The sequence below is a fragment of the Zeus faber genome, assembly GCF_960531495.2.
Source record: "Zeus faber genome assembly, chromosome: 1".
Taxonomy (NCBI): Eukaryota; Metazoa; Chordata; class Actinopteri; order Zeiformes; family Zeidae; genus Zeus; species Zeus faber.
The window spans coordinates 37,529,480-37,554,180 of record NC_137193.1 but is presented as its reverse complement, the minus strand read 5'-3'; the positions used below and the strand labels follow the sequence as shown (position 1 = coordinate 37,554,180).

General features: G+C 41.3%; 1 protein-coding gene across 3 annotated transcripts; it reads right to left on the bottom strand.

The window, feature by feature from the left end:
- Positions 1-99: 99 nt before the first annotated feature.
- exoc1 (exocyst complex component 1) lies at positions 100-18,646 on the bottom strand. 3 transcript variants are annotated; one of them, XM_079996513.1, is made up of 19 exons: positions 18,616-18,646; positions 17,172-17,303; positions 16,802-16,932; positions 16,016-16,175; positions 14,565-14,752; positions 12,503-12,730; positions 12,280-12,412; positions 11,597-11,706; positions 10,230-10,298; positions 8,365-8,514; positions 8,018-8,126; positions 6,587-6,750; positions 5,611-5,724; positions 5,423-5,502; positions 5,112-5,340; positions 4,834-5,017; positions 2,777-2,976; positions 1,108-1,302; positions 100-710 (listed from the first exon to the last, which is right to left on the bottom strand). In XM_079996513.1, the coding sequence occupies exons 1-19, from the start codon at positions 18,623-18,625 to the stop codon at positions 558-560; spliced, it is 2,739 nt and encodes a 912-aa protein (XP_079852639.1). In that variant the 5' UTR covers positions 18,626-18,646; the 3' UTR covers positions 100-557. The 3 variants fall into 3 exon arrangements, with proteins under 3 accessions (XP_079852639.1, XP_079852641.1, XP_079852640.1); XM_079996515.1 differs by lacking the exon at positions 10,230-10,298 and adding an exon at positions 7,516-7,560; XM_079996514.1 differs by lacking the exon at positions 10,230-10,298 and having other exon boundaries at positions 18,616-18,645.
- Positions 18,647-24,701: the final 6,055 nt, after the last annotated feature.

Genomic DNA, 24,701 nt, shown 5'->3' with positions numbered 1-24,701 from the left:
TTTGTGTCTAAATGTTTTAATTACTAAGGGACAAGGGCAGTATTTCATGATAAACACATGGAACGTTGCACTATATAGAAGTGGATTTCAACTGTTATTTATTATGTACATTTGGCATTACAACAGGATAACTGTATACTTAGAAAAGCACACCTAGCTGACAGTAATTGATTTTATACATGATCAATACATATTTATGCGGAAGAGGATTAGGCCCCATGAAAAATATTATTGCCATGGGAAAAATGCATTGGTCAGAAATTAATCTTGTAATTCTGTCTTTTTTCCAGTTAATTATGGCTTTTGGATGGACAGACAGAGAGATGCTTTATTAATCTCCAGAGGGAAATTGTTGAATTCTGAGATTCATCTCTGATCTCAAATCAGGATTACCATTTTTCCCCCCATATGGCCCGAATCCTCTTCCGTATATTTCACTCTCACACCCAGCTCAAATCAAGAGTTCATCAACCTGAAAGGTTTTTTAGTAGTATAATATTTGAATCGGGGTAAGTGGGGTGCTGTAAGCGCTGTGGGACGATGTGGAAGCAGCAGGATTAGTGAGACTGAGCGATGCTGGAAAAGAACTCCAGCATGTCTTGGATGGTGAACTCCATGGTGATGCCCGACCCCGGGTAGCAGCGGCCAATCAGCCCCTCAAAGTGCTTGTACTGGCGGATGAACTCATCCTGCATGGAGTGCCACACCACCTGGAGGAGGAACATTCAACAGCGTTTGGAGTCAGTCTCATTTTTTGAGGGAATAACACAAGTACGTTGGTTCCTTGGGAAATGTGGGACACGGTCGTTTAAATGGCAGAGGAAACCTTTTATTAGAGAATTTCAACTACAAGTAAAAACAGAAGCTCTCAAACGTCTTTCATATTTAAACGGGATGACAACCAGGGCAATGTTTGGGCTGGTCATGGGATGCCCATAAGGAATGTTACAAACCAGGATCCATGGTTATAGAGGAAAAAATATAATGCAAAATTAAAACCCAAAAATGTAAATGTTGCAGTTAAAAACATATAAATATAAAAATAGAATTGAAGTTAAAAAAATATATATACACAGATAAGTAAAGCATAAATATATATTCCCCCACCTGCAGGAGGCTCTCCTCTTCACACAGGTGTTTGTCCATCTTCTTGTACAGGTTGTCCAGGCCCTTCTTCACCTCCTTTCCGGGGTATTCCTTGATGACTTTCCTCAGCTCCTGTTTGTTGAAGGCCAGCTGGTAGCTCACCTCCTCCTCTCGCACGCCCTGCGCTACACGCGCCTCCACGCCCTCAAAGAAGTGCTGAAATATAAAATATACGTTCACGTGTGCTATCAAGTTTAGATTTCAGGTTGTCAGAATCAATTAACTTGCCAAAGCAAATTCTGATATACCAGCAATTTAAAGGAGAACTCCAGTGTTTTTGCAAACCGAAACCTTATCTTTCGATAGTTGGCTGTCAACTCGAGTGATTGGCATCAGAATATTTTAAATTGATCCAGTACTGATTGTGAATAGCTTCAGATTCCAATGTGTGACAGTTGGCTGAGGTTGAAAACTTAATTCAAAGTCCCTGTAAAGCGCCGATAAATGTGTTCTGGGGTTGTCACACCACAGAAAAATGTGTTATTAACCACCCAGCCAAATTCGAATGATTAAAGAAAATCACCACGCATATATAATTAGGTTTCAAAATCATGATAAAAAGGCAGTTCCCTCTGCTCTGAGACACTGGGGGCGTGTCTGCTAGGCTTGGGCGATCGTGCATCGGGAGGGGGGTGTCTGAGCACCTGCCCCTTGGACCCCAGGGTTCCCTTCTTATCAGGCACGCTTTTGAATCCCCCCCCCCCTCCCCATTTTAAATGAATGGGTGACGAAGTAGCGGATTGTCTGGGCAAGATATATTCACGAGGAGCTTCTCATGAACCTTGCACCTCGCCGCAGTGCGATGTGTGTACCGTGACTCCGCTGTTCTGCACTGTTTGCCCACAGCGGCAAAATGCCTAGAACTGGAGCTGGGTGCCTTTTCTATTTTTTGAGCACCTGCCCAGAAAAGTCTTTGTGTCGGACTGTAGAGGGAAAGTGAGAGCTGATCATCAGTGGTTACTGGACAGCTCTGAGCGGAGAGGGGGAGCGCCTCCGCCCCATTTCTTTCCTGGCGAAAACCCCCCCCCAAAAAACCGCCTGTCATCAATGTCAATCGGGATCGATGGAGTCAATTAACAACAGACGATTTCATTGTAAATCTCCCCAAGCCTAGTGTCTGCTGAGGACGCTGAAACCACGCCCAATCGCAGGAGAGGTGCGGCCTCTCTCAAGTGTCAAATAACACTTATCCAATACATACATATACAAATCCAAAACCATAAAACGAATAAGGGGCTGTATTTTGTTGTTTTGATTTTGGTCTGAAGTTAAAAATAGAACATAAGAAAATAGGATATTTGTTGCGGGGAGTGTGGTGGCACCCCCAGCTCCGTGCACTCCCAGGGAGGGGGATGCGCACGGAGCCAGAACAGAGTCCGGCTGTCCGGAAGTGCACGGAGATAGGGGAGCCACCACGCTTGGAACAGAAACGTAAATAAGGAGACTGAGCTGTTATGTACATTCTGGCATCCGGGGAAGATGCATTTGAAGTACGAAGGCGCCATAGCTAGAAAGCAAACTAGTATAGGCTGTAGTAACTTGTAGCAAATGAGTGAGGGAACCACTGATGAATGCGATAGGGCCATGCCAGTTAGTTATTTGGGCCCGCCCAAAGAATCAGGTTGCTCACGTTGAGCTTCTCCAGCGGCTGTCCCAGGGAGTTGATGACGTAAGACTGCAAATGCTCAGTGTACTTGTGCTTGGCCTCGCGTCGCTCTGCCTCCAAGCATGAGATCTTGAGGCGCGACAGCGTGGAGAGGATGTGGTGGAAGTTCTCCATCATCACCACATCACGCGGCGTCTTCTGGCTCTCCACGGCGACCTTCTCCACTGGGGAGGAAGAGCGGGAGTCAGCAAGGAAACCCTGAAAAGCCCCATCGCTCACATGAAAGAGTATTAAAAAGGTGAAATCGCAGATTAACGTTGTGGTGTAGGGATGGTGTGGTTTGAGCAGCCACACCTGTTCTGAGTCTAGGTAATTGGGGCCCAGGATCAGTGTGGCTGTATGCCTGCTTCTTCTGTATGCGACTTGGTTGGCGTGTGGCAGTTTCCCCTGCCAAATGCCATCCAAGTGGCAAATTCAGGGCCCTCCGGCACAGAGAGACAGATGGTGGGGTTGAGAAAACACAAATTTATTGCGGAGAGGGGGCTTGATAGAACAACCCCTGGAGCAGATGGACACATGTCATGACTAGGGCTCCTCTCCTGAGTGAGTGTGGGGATGGGGGTTTTACCTGTTGCTCGTTGGACCAACCACGAGCAACAGGTGTACAGCTACACTGATCCTGGGCCCCAATTCAAAGGTTTAAGAGGAAGGTGGTATCAACCCAGCTTTTGGCTTTTATGTGTTATAATAACATCTTTAAAAAATTCCCGTCTGGTTTTAGAGCTTTAAATAGTACAGAAACTGCCCTCCTCATAGTAACTAACAATATCCTTTTAGCCGCTGACAGCGGGGAAAGTGCAATCTTAATTCTTTTACATCTAAGTGCAACCTTTGACACTGTAGATCACGCCATTTTAATTGACTGCCTTGACACCTGGGTTGGCATCAAGGACACTGCACTTAGCTGGTTTTATTCCTACCTTTTAGAACCTTTGTTGTCACCATAGGTAACTACTAATCCCCTACAACTCACATTGCCTGTGGTGTACCGCAAGGTTCTATTTTAGGTCCAATTTTATTTTCCAATCTATATACTGGCATTTGGCCAAATTATCCAAAGACACAATGTCTCTTTTCATTTGTATGCAGACAACACACCTTCCTCTGAGACCTGGTGACCCAAAAACTCTCGCTGTTATTATAGATTGACTCAAGATGGCACAGAATTTTCTTCAGCTAAATAATTCAAAATCAGAAAACCTATTGTTCACTCCCCCAAACTTTACCATTCAAATTGATAGTGGCCTTGGTACGCCAAGGTCCGCAAATGTGAAATCTGTTGCCAGAAACAGACAGAGTCTGTGAGCCTAAGAATCTCAACAGTCTTGTTTGTCCCCCCACTGTTAACAATGGTAAATTCTAATTTGCATTTTTCTGTTTAAAAGTAGCTCTCCACCAGGTGAGGTCTGAGCTCACGCTCATTATTAATGCTGTTTGTCTTACAAAGATAAGAACTGGTTATTATGCCAGTGCAGTATTCTGGTTCCGACTGTGACAGCAATATTTAAATATCATTAATGCAACAAATGTATTTATTTTTGGGTGCATTTTTTGCAGTTTGCTGTCCCTATTGTTTTCTGTTAAAAAGGCCACAAAACAGTTGCCAATTGACTCAATGTGGTTGCCGAGGGCAACCATTACTGTCAAGCCCTGGATAATGATTTTTTTTTGCAACCTAAAGACTAAAGACTATTATTTCTTTGGTTTCAAATGGAGGTATAATATATACTATATATATAATTATTATATACGTATAATATAATATACTTGCAAATGTTTTCTGCAAGCACAATTTGTTCACAAAAAATCTGTTCCATGGGTAGTTTTTAACACTATTACACTTCTACTGCCGCTTAGTTCTTATTTTTGGTAATACAGATTTTGACCAAAATTACAACATAGCTGAAATCAAATATCGAACAGATTCGTTTTTCTTTTTTCGACAAAAATGCAATTGAATTTCACTTGGACTTGGGTCTAATTGTTTTGTTTTAGAGAGTGTTGGTCCCCCTCTCTCTCACCATTCATGAAGACGGCTCTGATCAGCTTGACGTACGCCTTGTCCAGATCTCCTCGGCGCTCAGCGTTACGGAAGATGGTCTCGGCCAGCTCAGCAAACTCCTCAAAGCCTGTGACAAAGGGCAGGATTCCCACCTTGCTCTTCTTGGAGATCTTCACCTCCTCCATCTGCCTGATCTGACCCGACTGGGAGACAAGGAAGAGGAAAGAATTTGCCCCAATATGTCAAATACAGATAAGTATGCAGTCATTGTGTGTGTCCCGTGTTGGGTCCACCCACAATGCACTTGTCGAAGTTCCGCTTGACGGTGACCAGGACGTTGCCCAAAGTGGTGCTCAGGTAGGAGGCGGGGTCCACGTTCTCCGCCGTCCACACATGGTGGCTCATCTTCACCAGCATATACAGCGAGTGGAAGCTGTCCATCTTGTCTCCCAGAGCGATGAGGCTGTTCAGCTCTGTCTCGATGCTCTGGAAGATCTTGTTCATCATCAGGCGCACCAGGTCCTTCCTGCAAAGACCATCAGGATTTAAAGATTCTGAGAGACCTAGTCGCTGCTGGTTTTAGCTTTGAAGCTCTGAAAAGGACTCACTCGGAGGACAGCGAGTGTCGGTGCTCGCTCTGCGGCACCTGTCTGGATGTAACAATCCCATCCACGTCCTCTGCTTCAGGCTGAGAACAGGGAGTCAAACATCACACATCTGGACAGCCAATGTCAACATGGCAGTTTGTTTGGATACAATTTAAGTCAACCTTTGCATTTGAGTGGGAGAACCTTACCTGGGCGAGGGGGGGCGCGGCGGTGGGATGCTGCAGCAATTTGAAGAACTTGCTGATGAAGTCTTGTTCTGCCAGACAGAGTGGCTCCAGCTCGCTGAGGACCTGCTCAAATATCTACAGTAAACAAACAATCAGTTAATACCAGAGGTGGAAAGTCCAGGTTCAGAAAACACAATTCCACTCCTGGATTTTGAGTCAACCCTGTAGATTCACCCAGAGGTCCAACAGACGAGTGAAATCAGATGATCAGCGCTTGAAGAACAGGAAAACATGGAAACAGGGGTTTTACTTTCTGAACCTGGAATATGAGGTTGTGTTCAAGTTTTACATCAAAATTCACACTTGAGAAAGTTTCAGCACTATAATTATAAGTCATTAAACAAAACGCTATACTTAGTAAATAAAAGGTGATTTATTGTTTATTCCATCTTTTAGTGGGACTAAGCAGTTGTTTAGTCTCTTCTACAATAATATTGCCCATTTCTTTACATATTTTACTTCAGCCTAAACATGTTTATGATACATTTGGCTTCTAATATAAACCAATTAGTTGATATATCACTCTGTTAACCCAGCAACTAGTCAACTATTAAAAAATACTTTTTAAAGCAATTTATGCTTTATCCGTCAGCAAAAATGAATAGAATATTATAATTATTTTTGTAAGGGATGGCTCGATGCCACTTTTTTTTAAACGTTCATCCGATCTACTTCACACTTGGCGGGTGTATTACCTGGGACCCAAGGACAGTGTCGAATTTGGTGCAATTTGGACCCGCGACACGTTTATTAATAAACTTTCAATAAACAGCGAGCCAGCAGGGGACGGGGCTTGAAAAGTTTTGTCTTCCAGTGTGGAACACGACTGAATCGTTGACATTTTCTTAAACTGTGCTTTTAACATGTCCTGGAAAGTCTTACATTTTGAACGGGCATGTATTAATTATTAGAATAAGGAGTGAGATCTTCATGTCACCTTGTCGAACTTGGTTCTGTCGGCAACGTCCAGGTCAGAAGCTGACATGTTTCCCATGTCAAGCAGTGAGGACGACTGGGAGCGCCGGCTATTGGAGCCCTGCACCGTCAGCTTGTTGAGGCTGGAGGTGGAGCCTGTCAGCTTCCCAGAGCTGCCGTGCAGGCCTGGGGCAGCATGGGGGGGGACAAGCCTTAATACTGTGTATATATATGATATATATTATATAATATAACCTAAACCACACAAACTACAGTGATGCATTCAGAAGATTCCCAAATGTAAAATCTAGGCTTAAAATTTGGCTTTGGATACTTTAATACCAATAGAAATAGAGTTGGGCGATATTGACAATATTGGATATTGATACTCTAATATCATGATATTTTTGACTGAATACCACAATGTTGCCAATGTGTGAGATTGTAAATAATAGAATAAACCGCTGTTATTCTTCATGGTTTTATTCTACAGCTAATAAAAATACAGCTATAACAGTCTGATAAGTTCAGTCTTTACTGATCACGTCATTGTAATACAGATTTTAAAGCATATCTTCTCTGTTTTTCAGCCCAGGCCTCATTAAAATGTTGGTTCCTTCATTTAAAACTGTTCATAGCACAAACTCACAGTTTTGTTATAGGGAAAAAACTTTGTTCGGTTTTTCCAGTGTTACAGGTGTTATTGAGCTGATAATGACATGCTGCCTGCACATTATCCCTTACAGATCTAGTTTCATGTGGTGATATCAAGACTACATTGCTATATCGCTCAACTCTAGACAAAATCGAAATATGTGTCAATGACACAGCTTTATTGTGAACAGAAAGCACAGGCCTAATAGAAGTAGCTGCTTTGGGTTATCTCAGAGGTAGAAGAGCTGCAGATAGCACAACATGGCTGAACATTCCCTGTTCGAGGGCGACACTTACTCTCCGTCTCTTGTTTGAGAGCGCTCTCTTTCCGCGGAAGCGTGGCTGGTGGTCGGTTAGAAAGGCAGGCACCAGAGACAAAGACAGGTTAGACACATGCAGCATGAGGAGACGGGCCGCTAGATGTTAGACGAACCAGGTCAAACATGCACTGCAGCGGCTGAGCGAGGACAATCCTCTCCGAAAACAAACTCTACATTTTGTTTTCACAGGGAAGGAAATGCAGAACGGTAAAAGCAGAGTCGTTTCTTTTTTCCAAATCACAGTTGAAACAAAACTTATAAATATTACTCCTAGAAGTATAGAAATGGCTTTTAACACAGTCAAACAGAAGATTAAGCCTTGTGAAGGAGATGTCGAGACAGAAGTGGTGGAGACACAGAGTTGGAGAGGCTGAGTTAGGCATGATAATCCAGAGGAGATCTTCCTGCTAATGTAGAGTTTTTACGTCCTAGATTCAACAATGTACTCATTTCAACACAAGGTCATTGCCACTTCTTACCAAACTTCCCCTTTGCTTCCTTGCTCGTTCCGGCCATCTTTATCTTGGCCACCTCAAAGAAATCCTTGATTTCTCGCTCGTACAGCCTGCTCATGTAGTCCACGTAGGTCTGCAAGGATTTGGGGAAGGGAAAGGAGTTCCAAGTTTTGAGCATTATCTACCTGATGACAAACACACAGGGTATCCACACAAGTATCCTTCCATCATTGCAATTTGATGCAATCACTGCATCAAATTGTTAGATTCTACAATTATATTTTCCTCCAAAGTTGAGAGAAATTTTAAGCCAATGTGAGAAATCCTGAATTAATGAAGTAAATTTGGAATGTTTCCATGGCCACACTGACCCTGGACAGGCCCTCGTACTTCTCATGGTGTGTGCTCTTCAGCCACTCCATCAACTTGGCGTAGCGCAGTAGGTCACGGTGCAGGGGGCTGTGTTTGGGTAGCGTGAGCTCGGCCGTGTGCTGCGACAGCGTGGAGCTCTGGTCGTGGCCCTGGTCGAACAAATAACACTCCTTTTAGACCACTTGGAAAAAGGTCACAAAGGCATGCACGCACACGCACACACACACACACACACACACACACACACACACACACACACACACACACACACACACACACACACGTTCCCATATTTATGGTTTTAAACAAAAAAAATGTCCTCAATGTCTCAGGGGTTTCCTAGACCAACTAGCCATGACCACACGCCATTTTTAACCATTTGAAACCTGTATGGACTGTTAAGAGTGATGGATGGTAACATATACATATATACATATACATTATACTTGTGCTGGATTTTGTTTAAGCTTATTTTTTGTAATAAATAAGTGTTTACCATAAAAATACATTACTGTTGACTTATTGTGTTGTGATTTTACATTACATTCACCAGAATTTAGGAATCAAAGGTTGGGAAGCATGCAATGGAGCCCACACACAGAACACAGGTCAAGACTTATCACAATGGTTCTCAACATGCTGTTCGGGGACCCCCAGGGGTCCTCCAACAGGTTCTAGTGGGTTCCCAGCAAAATTATTAATAGTTCAAGTCCCTGTAAAGTGAATTCAGTGATTTGTTTCTAACCAACTTATACATGTTAGAAAGCAATTGCTGAAAACAAACAAAGACTGAACAATGTCGTAATGCATTGTGGAGTTAGACCGTTTAACTGTTTCTCACCATTATTGTGGTCCTGATCTTTTGGGCGGGACTCAATCATGACCCAATGATGTATACGAGGTCATACGTTGCATGACCCTGCCCCCCAACACTATATAAACACCAGGTCGGCGTTGCGCCTGTGATGTCGCACAGCGAGATGCACAGCAGAGATTCTCTGCTCTGCTCAGACACGCCCCCAGCGTTTCAGAGCAGAGATTACTGGGTATTTTTTCACGATTTTGATGTTTTTAATATTTCAAATATGGCTTGGGAGTTAATAACACATTTTTCTGTGGTGTGACAAACTCAGAACACAATTTTATTTTCACTTTACAGGTACTTTAAACTTCACCGTTATTTCATTTAGCACAGTAGCACAATGTACAATAATGACTGTTTTGATCCTAGTGTCACTGTTATCTCCCTTACTACAGTCATCAGGCTGAAGGTCCTTGAGGTTGAGAATCACTGACCAATCACAGAGTTGGTGTTTAGCCACAGTGTGGCTAAACATTGTCAAGCCTGCCGACCATAAATCCTACCAAGTCAGGGGTTCGTGACACATACAGTTATGAGTTTCAGATCCTTACAATGCCACAGATGCCTTTGAAACGCACACTGCTGTATTGATCTGCTTCCTCTACACTTTTCCTTTCTACTTTACTATGGAGCCTCCAGCTGACATGCAAAGGCATTGTAGGCATTTTGCCTAACTCTAATGCAGGACAAAGTTGCAAGCCAAGGCTGGAACCTTCAACAGAAAAGATGGTTCATGTGTCTCTGGCTCTTTAAGATCAGATGAGAGACAAGGAGAGGTTAGGGGCGTATTGACATCATGCGTCCAATGCTGTGCACTAGTACTGCAGGCAGCAGGAGGGGTGAGTCTGGAGGGGGTGAGTCTGGATGGGGTGAGTCTGGATGGGGTGAGTCTGGATGGGGTGAGTTTGGATGGGGTGAGTCTGGATGGGGTGAGTCTGGATGGGGTGTTAGAGGGAGCTGTTTTTGAGGGTTTGGGGTGGGGGTTGCTGTGAGGGTACTCACTGGAAGCGACAGACAGGAGGACCTATAGAACTGAGGGATGGTCATTTTGAAGTGACTGAAGTGGTTGAACTGACAGAGACAGAGAGGCAGAGGAGGAGCAGGAAGTAGAAGAGAGCACAGGAAGTGGATCACAGCAAGACAGCAAGTGGATCACAGCTAGGCAGGAAGTGGATGGGTCAAGAGAGAGAGAGAGAGAGAAAGGGAGAGAGAGCCTGCTGCAAAAACAGGAACATGTTGGCTGACAGGTTCACCGTGTTTGTATTTGACCGTATGTTAGAATCCAGCATATTTGCCCTCTGGGGATTTTCCCTCTGGGATTGATTGATTGAAGTCTGATCTTAGTTTTGCTGGCTCTGTTACATTGTGCTACAGTCATAAAAGTTTGTAGTATTTTGTAGTGCAGTATCAGGAAGGAACTAGATGAAGCTTGGCTTTGAGCCTTTACAAATTTTTGATCGGCATTTATAGTTATTATGAACAAAGAAACACATTTCACATAAATAAATGTTTATCATAAGTGCATTACAGTGTTTAATACCATTATTCAGTGTAACTAAACAGTACACAGAAATATGCATTGTTTTTAATCCGCAATATTCTGCAAAATCATGTTTAAGATTAAATAATTTGCCTTATATGAAAAAATGCTGTAAATGCCCCAATTAAATAATAGCCAACAGATTCTTAAGAAACATTCATTAATACAATTAATGCACAAAATGTGCTTGAAAAATAGTATGAAGAAGTTGAAAAATACATTCAATTTATTATCGCAATTGCTGCAGCTGTGACATTGCATTATTTCAACGACCACTCTATTTTCCCTCCCTTGTTGCTGCTGTGGTCTTTTAAATAACAGTTTAGCAGAACACCATGATGTAAGCACAGGGAAATAACACTTTTCTGCATGATTCAGCAAAGTCACGGACTTCTTTAATTTTCTGTAGATAATTCAGTTTTCCACAAAAGATACCGTTGAATTGCAGATTTCTGAGAAGCCTGAGTAAAGCCTCCATTGGCTGTAGAATGTGAAATCACTGAAGTCTAATGATCCTTTACTGTAGAATCCTTGTAAAAACAAAACAAAACAAACAAACAAAAAAAAAACCACAGGCTACAAATGCAAAAGCATTTACTCAGGTTATATTTAGCAGTGTAATATTTTGCACCATGAAATGTAGTAGTGGCCTTAGGTACTGTTGATAAAACTTAAGATAGCAATTGAATAAGGTATTAGGTAAGGTAGGTAGAATAAGAGGTTTAAATCCCATTTTAGCTCAAGAATAATTAAAAATTGTGTTCTTAAATTGCAATGACTTATAACAATGCATCAGTATAAAGCACACAGTGTTAAATAACTTTGTTACCTGGTGGACAAACACGTTGTTTAGGTGGTTGGTGAGGCGGCGCGCGAATGTGTCTCTCAGCTCATTGAACAGATGCTGCTGTTGCTTGACGGCTGCCAGTTTGTCGTGACCTGGAGGGAGACACAGCAGCCTGGTTCAGTATCTGCCAAGAGCCCTGTCGCACGACTTCCCTTAGTATCAATCCATCAGCTGGTCTGTGTTGGAGGGATTTTCTGTGAAGTTCCAGAATTCCATTCAAAACTCCAACATCGACTGACTTGTGTTTTCTTGGTCCCTTGAGGTAGTGGAGATATTTTTTTGGGAATGTTCATCCATATCCACATTTTAGTGACCACAACTAACTACACTGCTTTAGCTAGTCCACCGCAGCTGCCTTATACTTCTTGCACAGTGCATTATTTCCTGAAGAGGCGGACCTCGGCACCAACAGTATATAGAGGAGCACATTGATAAGTCAAATATAGTGAATTGCCGTTTCTGATAAAGTACCAGCATAAATACGGGAAGCAATTGTGGCAACTGGACAATGCCATGCCTTTGCTGTGGCCCTGCCAACGTCACATAATTGTATAAAATGTAGATAAAAAAAAAAAAATAAAAAAAAAGAAGAGTGGTGGGTTGTCCTACAATCTAGCAATAATCCTACAGAAGTGTTCATAAAAGCGACAAGCGGCTTCACCCACCTTGTCTGAGAGCCACGTTCATGCACTGCAGCAATGCTTCAGAGGCGTTGATGCAGGCCTCAATGCCTTTTGGGGAGGAGAGGTCTCCGTCCTGCAGAGCCCGGATCTGCCCCTTCGACAGGTCCAGGGAATTCTGGGAAACATGCCGCAGTTAAACTGTCTTGGAGAAGATGGGAAAGTTCTGTTTCTTTGTGACTGTACTGGCGTTTAAAGGAGTTCTTACCACCAGGAACTGGATCTCATCCAGCAGCTTGCCGTTGTTGGTGCTGCTGACCTGGATAAGGCGGTTGCTCTGGGAGATCTGGTCCATCTGCTCTTTGACACTCTGCAGCATCTCCTCATAGCTGCTCAGCTTGTCCTCGATGGTGTCTACCTCAGATAGTGCCTCGTCCAGCAGCTGCATCAGGATGTTCACCTGCTTCTCAGATGCCATGATGGACTGGATGTTGGCCTGCCAGCGAGAAGGGGCGAAGGGAGCTTTATATGGAGCAGGTTGGGGTTAGGGCTGGGAGCCATGGAAGAGTTTTTGAGCCAGATTGTTGATCCATTCCAATCCGCAGGGTTTGTGTTATGTGGTTTCAATGTATTTTTTGAGATTTGTGCTTTTTTTTTTTTTTCAAGATATTGTCGCTGAGTTTCATGTTTATTTATATGTGTTATTTTAAATTGTCGGGTTGTTATGGTTAGGGTTTGTCTTTAACCTTGCCGCTCTACAAATTTCAAATTATAAAGATTTATTGGAAGATAAGGTAGGATTCAATTGATTTTAGTGTTTCAGCAGAAAGGAGAAAAAAGAGGTTAGAGGACAAGGCAAGAAGTAGGAATAGGTACTATATTTACAAATCAATATAATTTAAAATACTAATAAAAGTTAAAAATAAAAAATAAAATAAAAATTGATATTTCTTGTTTTATATAATATCTGCTAATATTTCAGATCCCATGTTACAGAATCCAACCGAGGTTCATCACATATGGCTGTGTGGTATGTAAAGTACGATATCATAATATACAGTACCGTTATTTCCGGACTATAAGCCGCTACTTTTTTCCCACGCTTCGAAGCTCGCGGCTTAAACAATGACGCGGCTGATTTATGGATTTTTCCCGCTTTCACAAGCTTCATGCCGCCAAAAAACTGAGCAAAAAACACATTATGTGACAGTGCTCAGTTTTTTGGCGGCATGAAGCTTTCATTAGACCAATGAAATTGCCGAACGGGTTAAGGTGAAACAATGTAACTGTTTAGTTTACTGTTTAGATTAAATTGAGCGCGCTCAAACTTCCCATCATTTACGGTAGTCATTTCATCACCCTCATCATGGCAAAGACACAAAGAAATGCATATGATGCAGCTTTGAAGGTGATCGATCTGGCTGAGGGAAAAGGAAATAGAGCTTCTGCACGGTAGCTTTGCCTTAATGACGTTGGAAACAGCAGCGTGAGGAACGGACTCAGTGCAAAAAGACAACAAAAGCTTTCAGAGGGAAGAAAAGCAGATGGCCCGAACTAGAAAATGAGCTTGAAGACTGGGTCAGCACACAGAGAGCAGACGGCCGAGGTGTTTCAACTGTGCAGATCCGACTGAAAGCCAAAACAATCGCCACCGCAAGAAGTTTGAGGATTTTAGAGGTGGAGCATTGTGGTGTCTGCCAGTGGGTCCTGACAGCGTGGAGCATTGTCAAAAAATCCACTATCATCAACAGGTTTCGAAAGGCTGGACTGCTGCGTGTTGAAGAGGGCAGCATGAGCCCAGCGGGGAATTTGGCTCCGGATGAAAGTGACGAGAGCGACAATGAAAACGATCCAACATCGGATGAAGCAATTCTGAGGCTATTCAACTCCGACACCGAAGGAGATGACTTCAGTGGTTTCAGTGCGCAGGAGGAGGAAGATAGTGACCAATGACCTTCTTGGTAGGCTACTGTTTACGGCAAATTTTTTATTTTTGTTACAAACCGTGTTTCGTTAAAGCCTATTTATTTTTGTTACAAGCCGTGTTTCGTTAAAGCCTATTTATTATTGTTACAAGCCGTGTTTCGTTAAAGCCTGTGTAAAGTTTATTTGTTTCAATGTACCAGTTGGCACATGCGGCTTATAGACATGTGCAGCTTATTTATGTTCAAAATAATACTTTTTTTAAAATTCAGTGAGTGCGGCTTATATTCAGGTGCGCTTAATAGTCCGGAAATTACGGTATGTATGTTTTTAACGTTGAAAAACATTATTTTCTAACGTTTCTCAAGATATTAACTATTTCAGAGCTCATATTGTGATCCACTCACCCCGTCCAGGACCTGCAGCTCTCTGGACAGCTTCTCGGCGAAGGCCTCAGCGTTGGAGATGGCGTACTCACACACCTCCATCATCCCTTCGATGTCCTGCTCCTCACGGGCGTTCAGCTCCTGATAGTCGTCAAGAGCATCCTCATCTCCACCAGCAACACTTTGGGTCTCACCACTGGGGACTGACTCTGACAGATGGGGGGGTGGGGGTGACAGAAAGAGAGAGAGGGGGAGGGAGAGAGAGATTGACGGAAAGAGAAAGGGAGAGAGAGAGGGAAGAGAGAGAGAGAGAGATGACAATGACTGTAAGTAATTAAGTAAAACGAAAAAAATCAATAAAGAAATTATATGCGTGTGAAGATAAAAGTGCTGTTGGACAATGGACACACACACACACACACACACATCTGTCATCTTTCAGCTGAACCGTCATCAACAAAGCTAAGGACAACAACAGAAGGATGGATTTGGATCTTCACTGATAATCTGAGAAAAATAGAGTAAAAGATCATAGGATAAAACACATTTGATCAAAAAAAATGTTTTAAACTGATTCTCTTTCTGAATGTGAATTTTAATGTATTGTACAGATGACCCCTTGGGCTCTGTTTGTAGTAAACTATAATAGAGCTTTGCTTAGCTTGCAACCTTTAATGTGATCTCTTATTTTAGATGTTTTAATTCCGTATTTTCTAATTCATTGGTTACATATTTACACTCTCTGTAATTCCTGGTATTAACTCATTAATATAGATTGATCACTTTATTTTTTCACTTATTATTTCCTATTTATTGATATTGACATGAGTCAAGGGTTTTCAAGCATTTCAGTTTCTTGAATACCATTTTAAGTGTCTTTGAGCATTTAGAAAAAGCATTAGTTTAATTATTTATTTATTATTAATTAAATTATTATTTAGTAACAGGTTTGCATTCTCATGCCAGTGTAAAGAAGAGCGACGGCTTGTTGGAAGTGTGGAATTGTTATGACAAATGGCTCTGACAGGATGAGAGGACGATGGAGAGGAATGAGAGGGTGTGGGGGGGTGTAGGGTAATTTCTACCAACCTTCCGCTTTAGGAAGTTCTGGCCAGAGAAAGATTTAAAGAGGAGAGTGAGAATAAAGAAGTTTAGCCATAGGAAGCCACACTACACATCAGGATACGAAGAGGAAGCAGAATATATTGGATACAGAGAAACTCAGTAACACACAAACACATCCTGTATCTGCTCATGCAAACTATCAGCCCAGAGTTTTAACCGGAAAAAAGACACGTCATGCAATAGAATATATATCAATATTCATTCATTAGAGAGATTCATTTTTGAGGGGAATTTAGAATAACAGGAACATTGACACAGGAATGTATTAAGAACAACAGACTGGAAAAGGGAAAAACACCATGCCTTTCATTTGAATAGAGTAAAACCGGGAATGCAAAGACACATACCTTCCAACAGCTGAGAACTGACATTCACAAACTCCACCTTCTTCCTCAGGTAGCGCTGGTTCAGCTTCCAGATGCAGGAGATGAAGGAGTTCTTCTCCGCCGTGCTGCTGGCCACCCAGCGGTACACCTTCTCAAAGTGGAGGTCGAACTCTGGGTTTTCCTGAATGAGAGGGCGATGAAAGCAGAGAACACCTGAGCCCGAGAATAAGATTGAAGTTGATCTTGAACAAAGCTGACAAAAGAAGACTATATTTTTATGTTATCCAAACAAAAGGTTGAGGACATCACCAAAAACATGGACTGTGTTTCAGAGAGAGAAACATTTAAGAAACAACCATTAAAAATGTGGACTGAGCAGGAAATTCATTATTAATTTCATTCAGGCCTTAGATGTCAAGAAAATCATATCACATTGCTGTAATAGAACCTCCACCTAGAGGTTTCACAATGGATATATCGTCCCCTCGCAATTATCTTTGCAAAATCGTTACATTCCATAATCATGTGTTTCCATCCAAATCTAAACCAATGTTAGAAATGTCACAATAAATAAAATGGGAATTGGGTGAGTTTCCATCAGTTAGATTAAGCAAAATTAACTGAGCTATATCACCATGTTACAATTACTGAAATAACATAAAATATCTCGTCTCATATAAAATCAAATAAATATAATATCAGTACGTCAGCCAGTTTTAGCTTGACATGGAGAAGAACAACAAATAAAATAAATATAAGGCAGAAAACATTATCTGTCACATTTTAGGAGAGATATGTTGTTCTCACCTTGCTGGCATCCTTGGCGTCCACCTCTGCCAGATCCCGGAGCTCCCAGGCCAGCTGGCGCTTATAGAAGTCCCCTTTGTCCGACTTCTTCACCTTGACCACTCGGACCTGGATGGGCCTCTCTGTGGTAACTTCATTCAAAAAATAACAACAAAAAAGAAAAACATTCAGAGCACTTCCCTTTTAGGAATCGAAATAAATCCGCCGTTCAGACAAAAGCACAAGTATTGTTATATGCTGTGTGCGTCTCTTTTATCCACACAGGCGAAATCGAAGCATGAGCCTGGATTATGGATGGATCCTCTCTTGTGACATACGCGTTTAGACTCTCTGGATGATGTATTTTGCATTCAAACCGTCCGACTCCTACCTGTCGCACACAAGAAGCAGTTCTTCTTTTTCTTCCCCGCCTTGCAGACATTAACAATGCTGAGGAGACGTTCGTCGTTCGGGGTAAAAATGTCCCTCTGGAGTGCATGTTTGATGGCTGTCATGGTGGATGCTGTGCCGCAACAAAAACAACAACATTTTCTTACTGTGATCAGAGAAGAAAAGTTCAAGTTCAAGAGATTATTTGTCAAATACATATACATACAGTCATACATATATGCAGTGAAATGTCAAAGCACCTCTCACTGTTAATCTGCCCATCAAGTAGATGTTATTGATGGTGTTTGTATCATCATCCGTGAAATTCATTTTTTAACCAGAAAGAGGTGTTTGATTTTTAGGGCTGTCACAATCACTACATAAAGGCCTGATCGCAATTAATTGAGCAGATTGTGGTCATTTTGTACCATTGTTAAATTCTACAATCAAATGTTTCCATCCAAATTTGGGGGGAATTTTTAATAGATAGTAGAAATTTCACAAGAATTAAAATGTGAATAAGGTGAGTTTCCATCAGTCAGGTTGAGGAGAACTGATTGTTGAATTTTTATGTTCAAATGTTTAATGTAAATAAACAGCTCTTCTGCAATATATAGATAGACATGCATTATACGATTATGCTGTGATAGTGGCATGCAATGGGGAAAAACCAGACTATCAAACTGTTGGACAGTCGACAATGAATCATCAATGCAAATTTGATGAGCCCTAATTTCTTTTTAAATGGACACTTGGCAAAAGAGTTTATTCAGTTAATACAGATGTGCAATCGGAACCAGTGTTATTTTCGAGATAGACCAGCTCATAAGACAGTGTAAATTAACTGCACTTGATTCCACATGTCACCATTCATGACAAATTAGAAGCCAGGGAAGTTTTCAGATTCTAGAAAAAGGGACTTGTTCATTACGTCGGGTCTTTTTGGAAATACCTGGAGCACAACTCAGATGAAGTGATCCTTGTTTTCCGTTTGGCTCACATTAGATTACATGGATACTTTATTGATCCCCGGAGGGAAACTGCATGAAAAAAAATGTGAAACAATAAACCAAAAAAAAAAACAACAACAAACCAGTGAAGCTGCGTATCAAAGTGTAAAATCGGGAAATTTGCACATTTGTAAACTTGACTGTTGATTTTTAGGAGATGCGTTCAATGTCCAACCGCATATCCTATATCAACGTCATTATTCATCTTCAACAGAACAGAAGCTCTACAGCCAGAGCTCAGGTACCCTTGGTTGTCAGATACTCACTGCTCACTGCTAACAGCTAACTGCTAAAGCAGGATTGGGAATCCGTACGGACATGCGTGCGTCGGTGATGTTCGGGTGTGCAACCTAATCTCTGTCAACACCTTCGCAACGTCTGCTCAACGTGTTTTGTTTTTTTTAGAGAATAAAATGTTTTTACAGCGACATTTACCTGTTTTCATCCACCGCAGCGCCGGACGACATCCACTTCCGGAACACTTCCCGTTTCCGCCAGCGTGTCGTGTCACGTGACGGGCTGAGCCGCTGACGCTGCTGTACGCCGACAACGTATTCTCCTTGATTAAAACACAAAAACTAGAATAAACCTCTTTCGTGAGCATAAGATGGTTGTATGTTGTTGTTGTTGGTTTTTTTTTTTGGTGTTATTTTAATCTTTTTTATTTATTCTTATCAAAATGTCAAAAATAGTTGCTTTCCAACTGCAACTTGCCGGGGGCCTTTACCTTTCAATATGGCTGGAGGGCTGTGCTTGTCACATCACCCTGTCCCTCCCTGTGCAGCTCACCGTGTTGTTGTCACACTGCTACTGCTTTTATGATTTTACCCCCTGAAATGACGCTACATGGCGCTGGAACGACACCAGGGGGGGCGGTTGATCCATGGCGCCTCCCTGGCTGTGTGCTCTTTGTAAGAGTACCTAGATGCAGACCAAATAAGGCGGACGCCAAAACCAATAAAAAAATAGATGTATACAAAGTATATTCATTAGAAATATCTTTTAAAAGTCAGCTGACTCTCAAAATGTTTAAATCGAAAGTGTTTATCAAACAACTTCTTACAAACAATTAACTAAACGATGTGAATACGCGCTGGGTGACCCCGTGAGCTACTGATGAAACACAACACATCCCTTAGCACTTTAATTGCATCCTCCATTGTCAAAATCGAAATTAACCAAGCTGTTATGTTAAAACCAACGGACGTCATTTTAGATCGGATTGACCCCAGCAATCGAAACCGACCGAAGTGTTACCAACAATTACACTTCAGAACATGAGCAAGCAACACATAGCGGTTAGTCAATCATGGAAAAAAACACCAATAAAAGTCAATAAAAACACAACAAAGGGGCGCGTTGATACTGAAGCTGGCAAAGCAGCGTTCTGTTTTTATACTCCCAGGAACAGCTTCCCAGTTGATCTGTGATATGCCCCCACATTTATTTTTATTTTCAAAGCACTAGGCTAAAAACCTTTTGAGTTGGTATAGCAAATTCCTAAGCATCCATACTCCTAGCCCTCATACCTTTGGCCTGCAGGTCCAGTGTTTCCCATGCATAGACAACTTTATGGTGGCTCGCCACAATGTTTTTTGTTTTTTAGTCACCATTTAACTGTAAGTAAGGGGTATTTTTTTTTCCATGACAAAACGATCGCCGGCTGAATTCCCGAAAAGAAGAACTAACAGTTATTAATGTTATTATAATATAGCTTGGTTTCCAGGATTAGCAGATAGCTGCTCGTTGGGTTCGGGTTCATAATAGGATTTCTCAAAGGAGTTTAATTATTATTATTATTATTATTATTATTATTATTATTATTATTATTATTATTATTATTATGAGTCATTCTAGATTGTTATTTTAAAGTGACATAACACACACAGCCTACATTTTGATCTGGTTTCCCCGACCCCAGATGATTAGTTGAAAGAGAGAGTTGCCTACGCTTGCTGGATTTTTCCATATATCAAAGTTACCTCTTTCATATTTTCTATTATCTTCATATTTCAATAAAACATTTTAATATCAGAAAATTTTCAGACAAAAGTCCTAATTTGATCAAGAAGGAGAAGGTGGGATGTGAATGAACTCAAATCTTTTTTTTTTTATTGTTGTAAGATGAGACTTAATATAATGGAGTAAAAAGGAAAAAGTGGAATATTGACTATATACATTTATTGCTTGTACTCAAATAGAAGCAAAAGTATAATTTCCAAAACATGCTTGGAAAAGTACAAAATATAACTGAAACACAGGCTGCCTGTAAACATGTCACTCCCCACCTCTGGATAGTTATAATCCAAAGACCTTATAGTAGATTTTACAGAGAAACCACTGAATGATTCAAAAAAAAATCCCAGGGACTGAATCAGTGAATGAGTGAATAATTGATCTGAAGATAATCTGAGACCGTCAGAGGGACGGTGTCAGTGCAAATACTATCCCAGTTCATCAAGATGAAGGTGCCTTCCACCAGGGCTGTCAGTTACAGGGTGACGGACATCTACCAAAATGATGGATAGTATTATTTATATCTTCTAGATTATCATTTCGCTTAAATTTCTAGAATCCAGATTTTAAATCTAGATTTATTTATCTATTGTGTTAATCTGATTTGCGTTATATTGCTCTCTTGTCCTCTTCATTTGAATTTGTCTGTTTGTGTTGTATCTAACTGATATTTTATTGTGCTTCTTACTTTGTGGGCTCTGACTCCTTTTCTTTTACTCTATTTTAGATTATTTTATTTTATTTTATTTTATTTTGATTTTTCTTTTAATTTCATTTTATTCTATTCTATTTTTTTATGCCCACTCTCTGGTTTTAATTTTCTTCAATCTCCTTTAATTTTATTCAACTGTCTACCTGTAAAGACTTTGCAACAGTATGTTTTAGAAGGTGCTATACAAATAAAGATTTACAAATAAAATAAGATTTACTTGGAGTGCTCTGTCATTGGTGTCTGTAATTTTCTTTTCTCAAATACATGGATATGATTGTGGTTGTTTACACATTGGGAAATGATGGTGACGTGAAGGACTTCGTTAAATTATCATCTAGAGAAAATGTATCAAATACAATTTTAGCAATTGAATGTATTTTTAAATAGTATAAAGTTGTCTTTAAGACGGCGAGGACAACATTTAAAGATCAAGATCGATTTATTTTTAGCTTCAGACAGTGATTAGCATTTACCTTCATTTTCTACCTTTTAATGCTTTTTTTCTGGAATTTCAGCATCTTGAATTAATGGAATGATTGAGAAAATAATCTACAGATCAATGGATGGGGAAAATGGTTGAACGTTTCTCCTGCAGGAGACGAGGCGAGCTGCAGATTAATCAGTAAGGAGCTTTTTACAGTCTCACACCAGTAAATATTTTCCATCTTAATGAAGAAATTCGAGCTCAAACAGGTTTTCTTTCTTTAAATTTTATCCATCAGTTGAATTCTACTTGAAAAGCTTTTTATACAGTACACAATCTGCTCTGGAAAAAGTTGCCATGCGTCGTTTGTTTTGGTGATTATATCCTAGGGAAAAGGTAATTTTCGGCCGACCAAGTGTAATGTGCATACGTGTATCCAGACTTCAACAAGACACACACACACACACACACACACACACACACACACACACACACACACACACACACACACAAACACGCACACATCATTATCTTTCCTCACCGTCTCTGTTAATTCTGTTATGCACATTCATCCGTGTGGTCATGATTACTGTCTCTCTCTGTTATTTTGATGCATACTGGCCATCATTTTTTTATATTTGGTGAATGTCAGAGGTTAGTAGTCAGTCCTCACATAACACACACAATAAATGTGCTTTTAGAACGATGATGTGTCCTGCGGCTGCAGAGGGTGGTCGCTGCACGGTGTGAATGCAACATGCAGAGGATCAGAGCTGCCCAGTCTGATGGGAACTGGGATCCAAGTTTGACTCTTACTTTTTTGATATTCGACTCTTGTTTTATTTTCAAAAATATATGTATTTCCTCCTTATATTTGTCTTGTTATTTTATGTTTTTATGCCCACTACGCAGTTGTTGCCTGTCATGCCCCAAGAATTTCGTTGTACCGAATGACCTTGTGTTGTACTGTACACTTGACAAATAAAACACTTTGAACCTCCCAGTGTCCCAGTGTCCCCCAGTGTCTCCCAGTGTCCCCCAGCATCCCCTAGTGTCTCCCAGTATCCCCCAGTGACTCCCAGCTTCTCACAGTGTCCCAGTGTCCCCCAGTGTCCGCCAGTGTTGCCCAGCATTCCCCAGTGTCTCCCAGTGTCTCCCTGTGTCCCAGTGCCTCCCAGTGTCCCCCAGTGACCCCAGTGTCTCCTAGTGTCTCTCAGTGTCCCCTGGTGTCCCATGGTTCCAGTGTCTCCCAGTGTCTCCCAGCAGAGGATCTGGTGCTACCAGGAAGCCGTGGGCAGGACGAATGACATGCAGATGTGATTTGCAAACAAAAGGGCTTTCTGTGGTGGAACCACGGTGCCGGGGGACACAGATTGCATCTGTGTAATCTGCCGTGACATTCACAGCAGCGATGGAGGCCTGACAGCCGTCGCAATCCCGATTCAAATCATAAACGCTGGAGTTGCTATCAGGTTGGCATTTTGCATGAGCCCTTTAATATGTTTAAGGGGACAACACCTACAGCATCCGCTTTGCTCTGTGTACAAACGCGTTGTTTCTGTCATCACAGCCGATTCTGGATGATACTGAAGCTATAAAAGAGAATCATTCCGTCACAGGAGACCAGATTCACTGGCTCCATATTCCTGAGGTGTTCTGCGGAGAAGTGAGAGTTTACAAGTTTGAATCTCCGTCCCCTGCATGCAATCTAATCTAATCTAATCTAATCTAATCTAATCTAATCTATTCTAATCTAATCTAATCTAATCTAATCTAATCTAATCTAATCTAATCTAATCTAATCTAATCTAATCTAATCTAATCCCATCTCATCTCATGGCATCTCATCTCATCTAAAAATGATTGAATATAGTGACTTTGCATCTAATTTACAAATGTCCATATACAAACCCTCATGGTCGAAAGGTTTGAAAGGTTTGTTGACAGTATGTCCAAATGACTCACTTTCCTGCTGTCATCAAAAGGTCAGCTCTGCGATACTCAATACGTTCAAAATACACTAAAATACACACTAAAGTAAACATAAAGTACACAGAAACTTGCACATTGGTCTTGGAACTGAGGTGTATCTGAGAACTGCTATTATGTGAGCCATTCTCCCTCTCGTTCTCTCTCGCTCTCTCTCTCTCTCTCTCTCTCTCTCTCTCTGCCCCCTTTCTCTTGTTCTGGTTGCTAAAATAGCTAATCACCTCATTGCATTGCATTGAATATCCGTGCACTTACTCATCAACACATGTTTGGTTTTGAGCGATGGAGAGGAGGAGGAAAGAAGAAGGGGTAATTTTTACAGTAATAAAGCACACCGTCCAAAAGGAATAGAAAACATATTTTTTTTTAAATTAGAAAAGGTGGCGATTGAGCAATTAGTTGAGCATGAAATCAGATCCTAGGAAGAATACCACGGAATATTGAAGCCAGTGTAATGAGTACTGCCCCTGGTCGCCACTCAGCGAGATCACATTTTCCCTGCACACTAAGAGGAAAATGTCGCCTTTATCAAACCACGGCAATGTTCACTCTCATCTTGTTGAAGTGTTTTCCAAATATTTATGTTCAGAATTTTTTCAAATCTTTTTTATCCCAGTTCAGTTTTAACATTTAAGACCTAATTTGTGTGCTATAAATGTCAAATCGCCCCCTGCTCTGTTGATGCAGAAAATGAATGACGGTTTGTCAAAATGAAGTTACATTAACAGTGACTTTAAATAAGTTGCATCAAACAATCTCTACGAGGTTCATCCCAAGCGAAGTGTGATGCTCTGTGTTTGGATTGGAGGAGCCGCAACCTTCGCACAATCCCTCTGGGCCTCGGCTCAAATAAACCCATGAGGAAAGAGCGTGCAAATGCCAATCTTCCTCCTAATCCAAAAACTGTAGAAAGGTCGTGACATTTTGACACTTTTGCAGGAGACGCATCTCGACGGGGAAACGTCTCAGAGCAAAGTCGCAACCGAAAGAACCAGAAGTAAAACGTTATTTTTAATATTTTTGTTGTCGCAGTTTTGTTTTCCTGTGTAAAACTTTCCCCAGTGACCCCACAGGAAAACAGACACGGTATTTATTCCACTGACTGGGAAACGGAGTGGTTTGACGCAAAGAATGAAAATGGGCGTGAGATGATGACGGACACGGAGAGACTGAGAGGTTCATGTGGGAGGAAAACAAGGGAGTGGATCAGAGTCATCACCGGCTGGATGTGGTTAATTACTACTGCACCGCAAAAAGTCTGTCAAAAGAAGAGGAGAAAGAAATACATTTAGATAAACTTGAATCCAGTAATATTATAAGTAAGATAATTGATATTGATGAATTTTCTTCAAATATGAACAAATGTTATAAATTATCTTA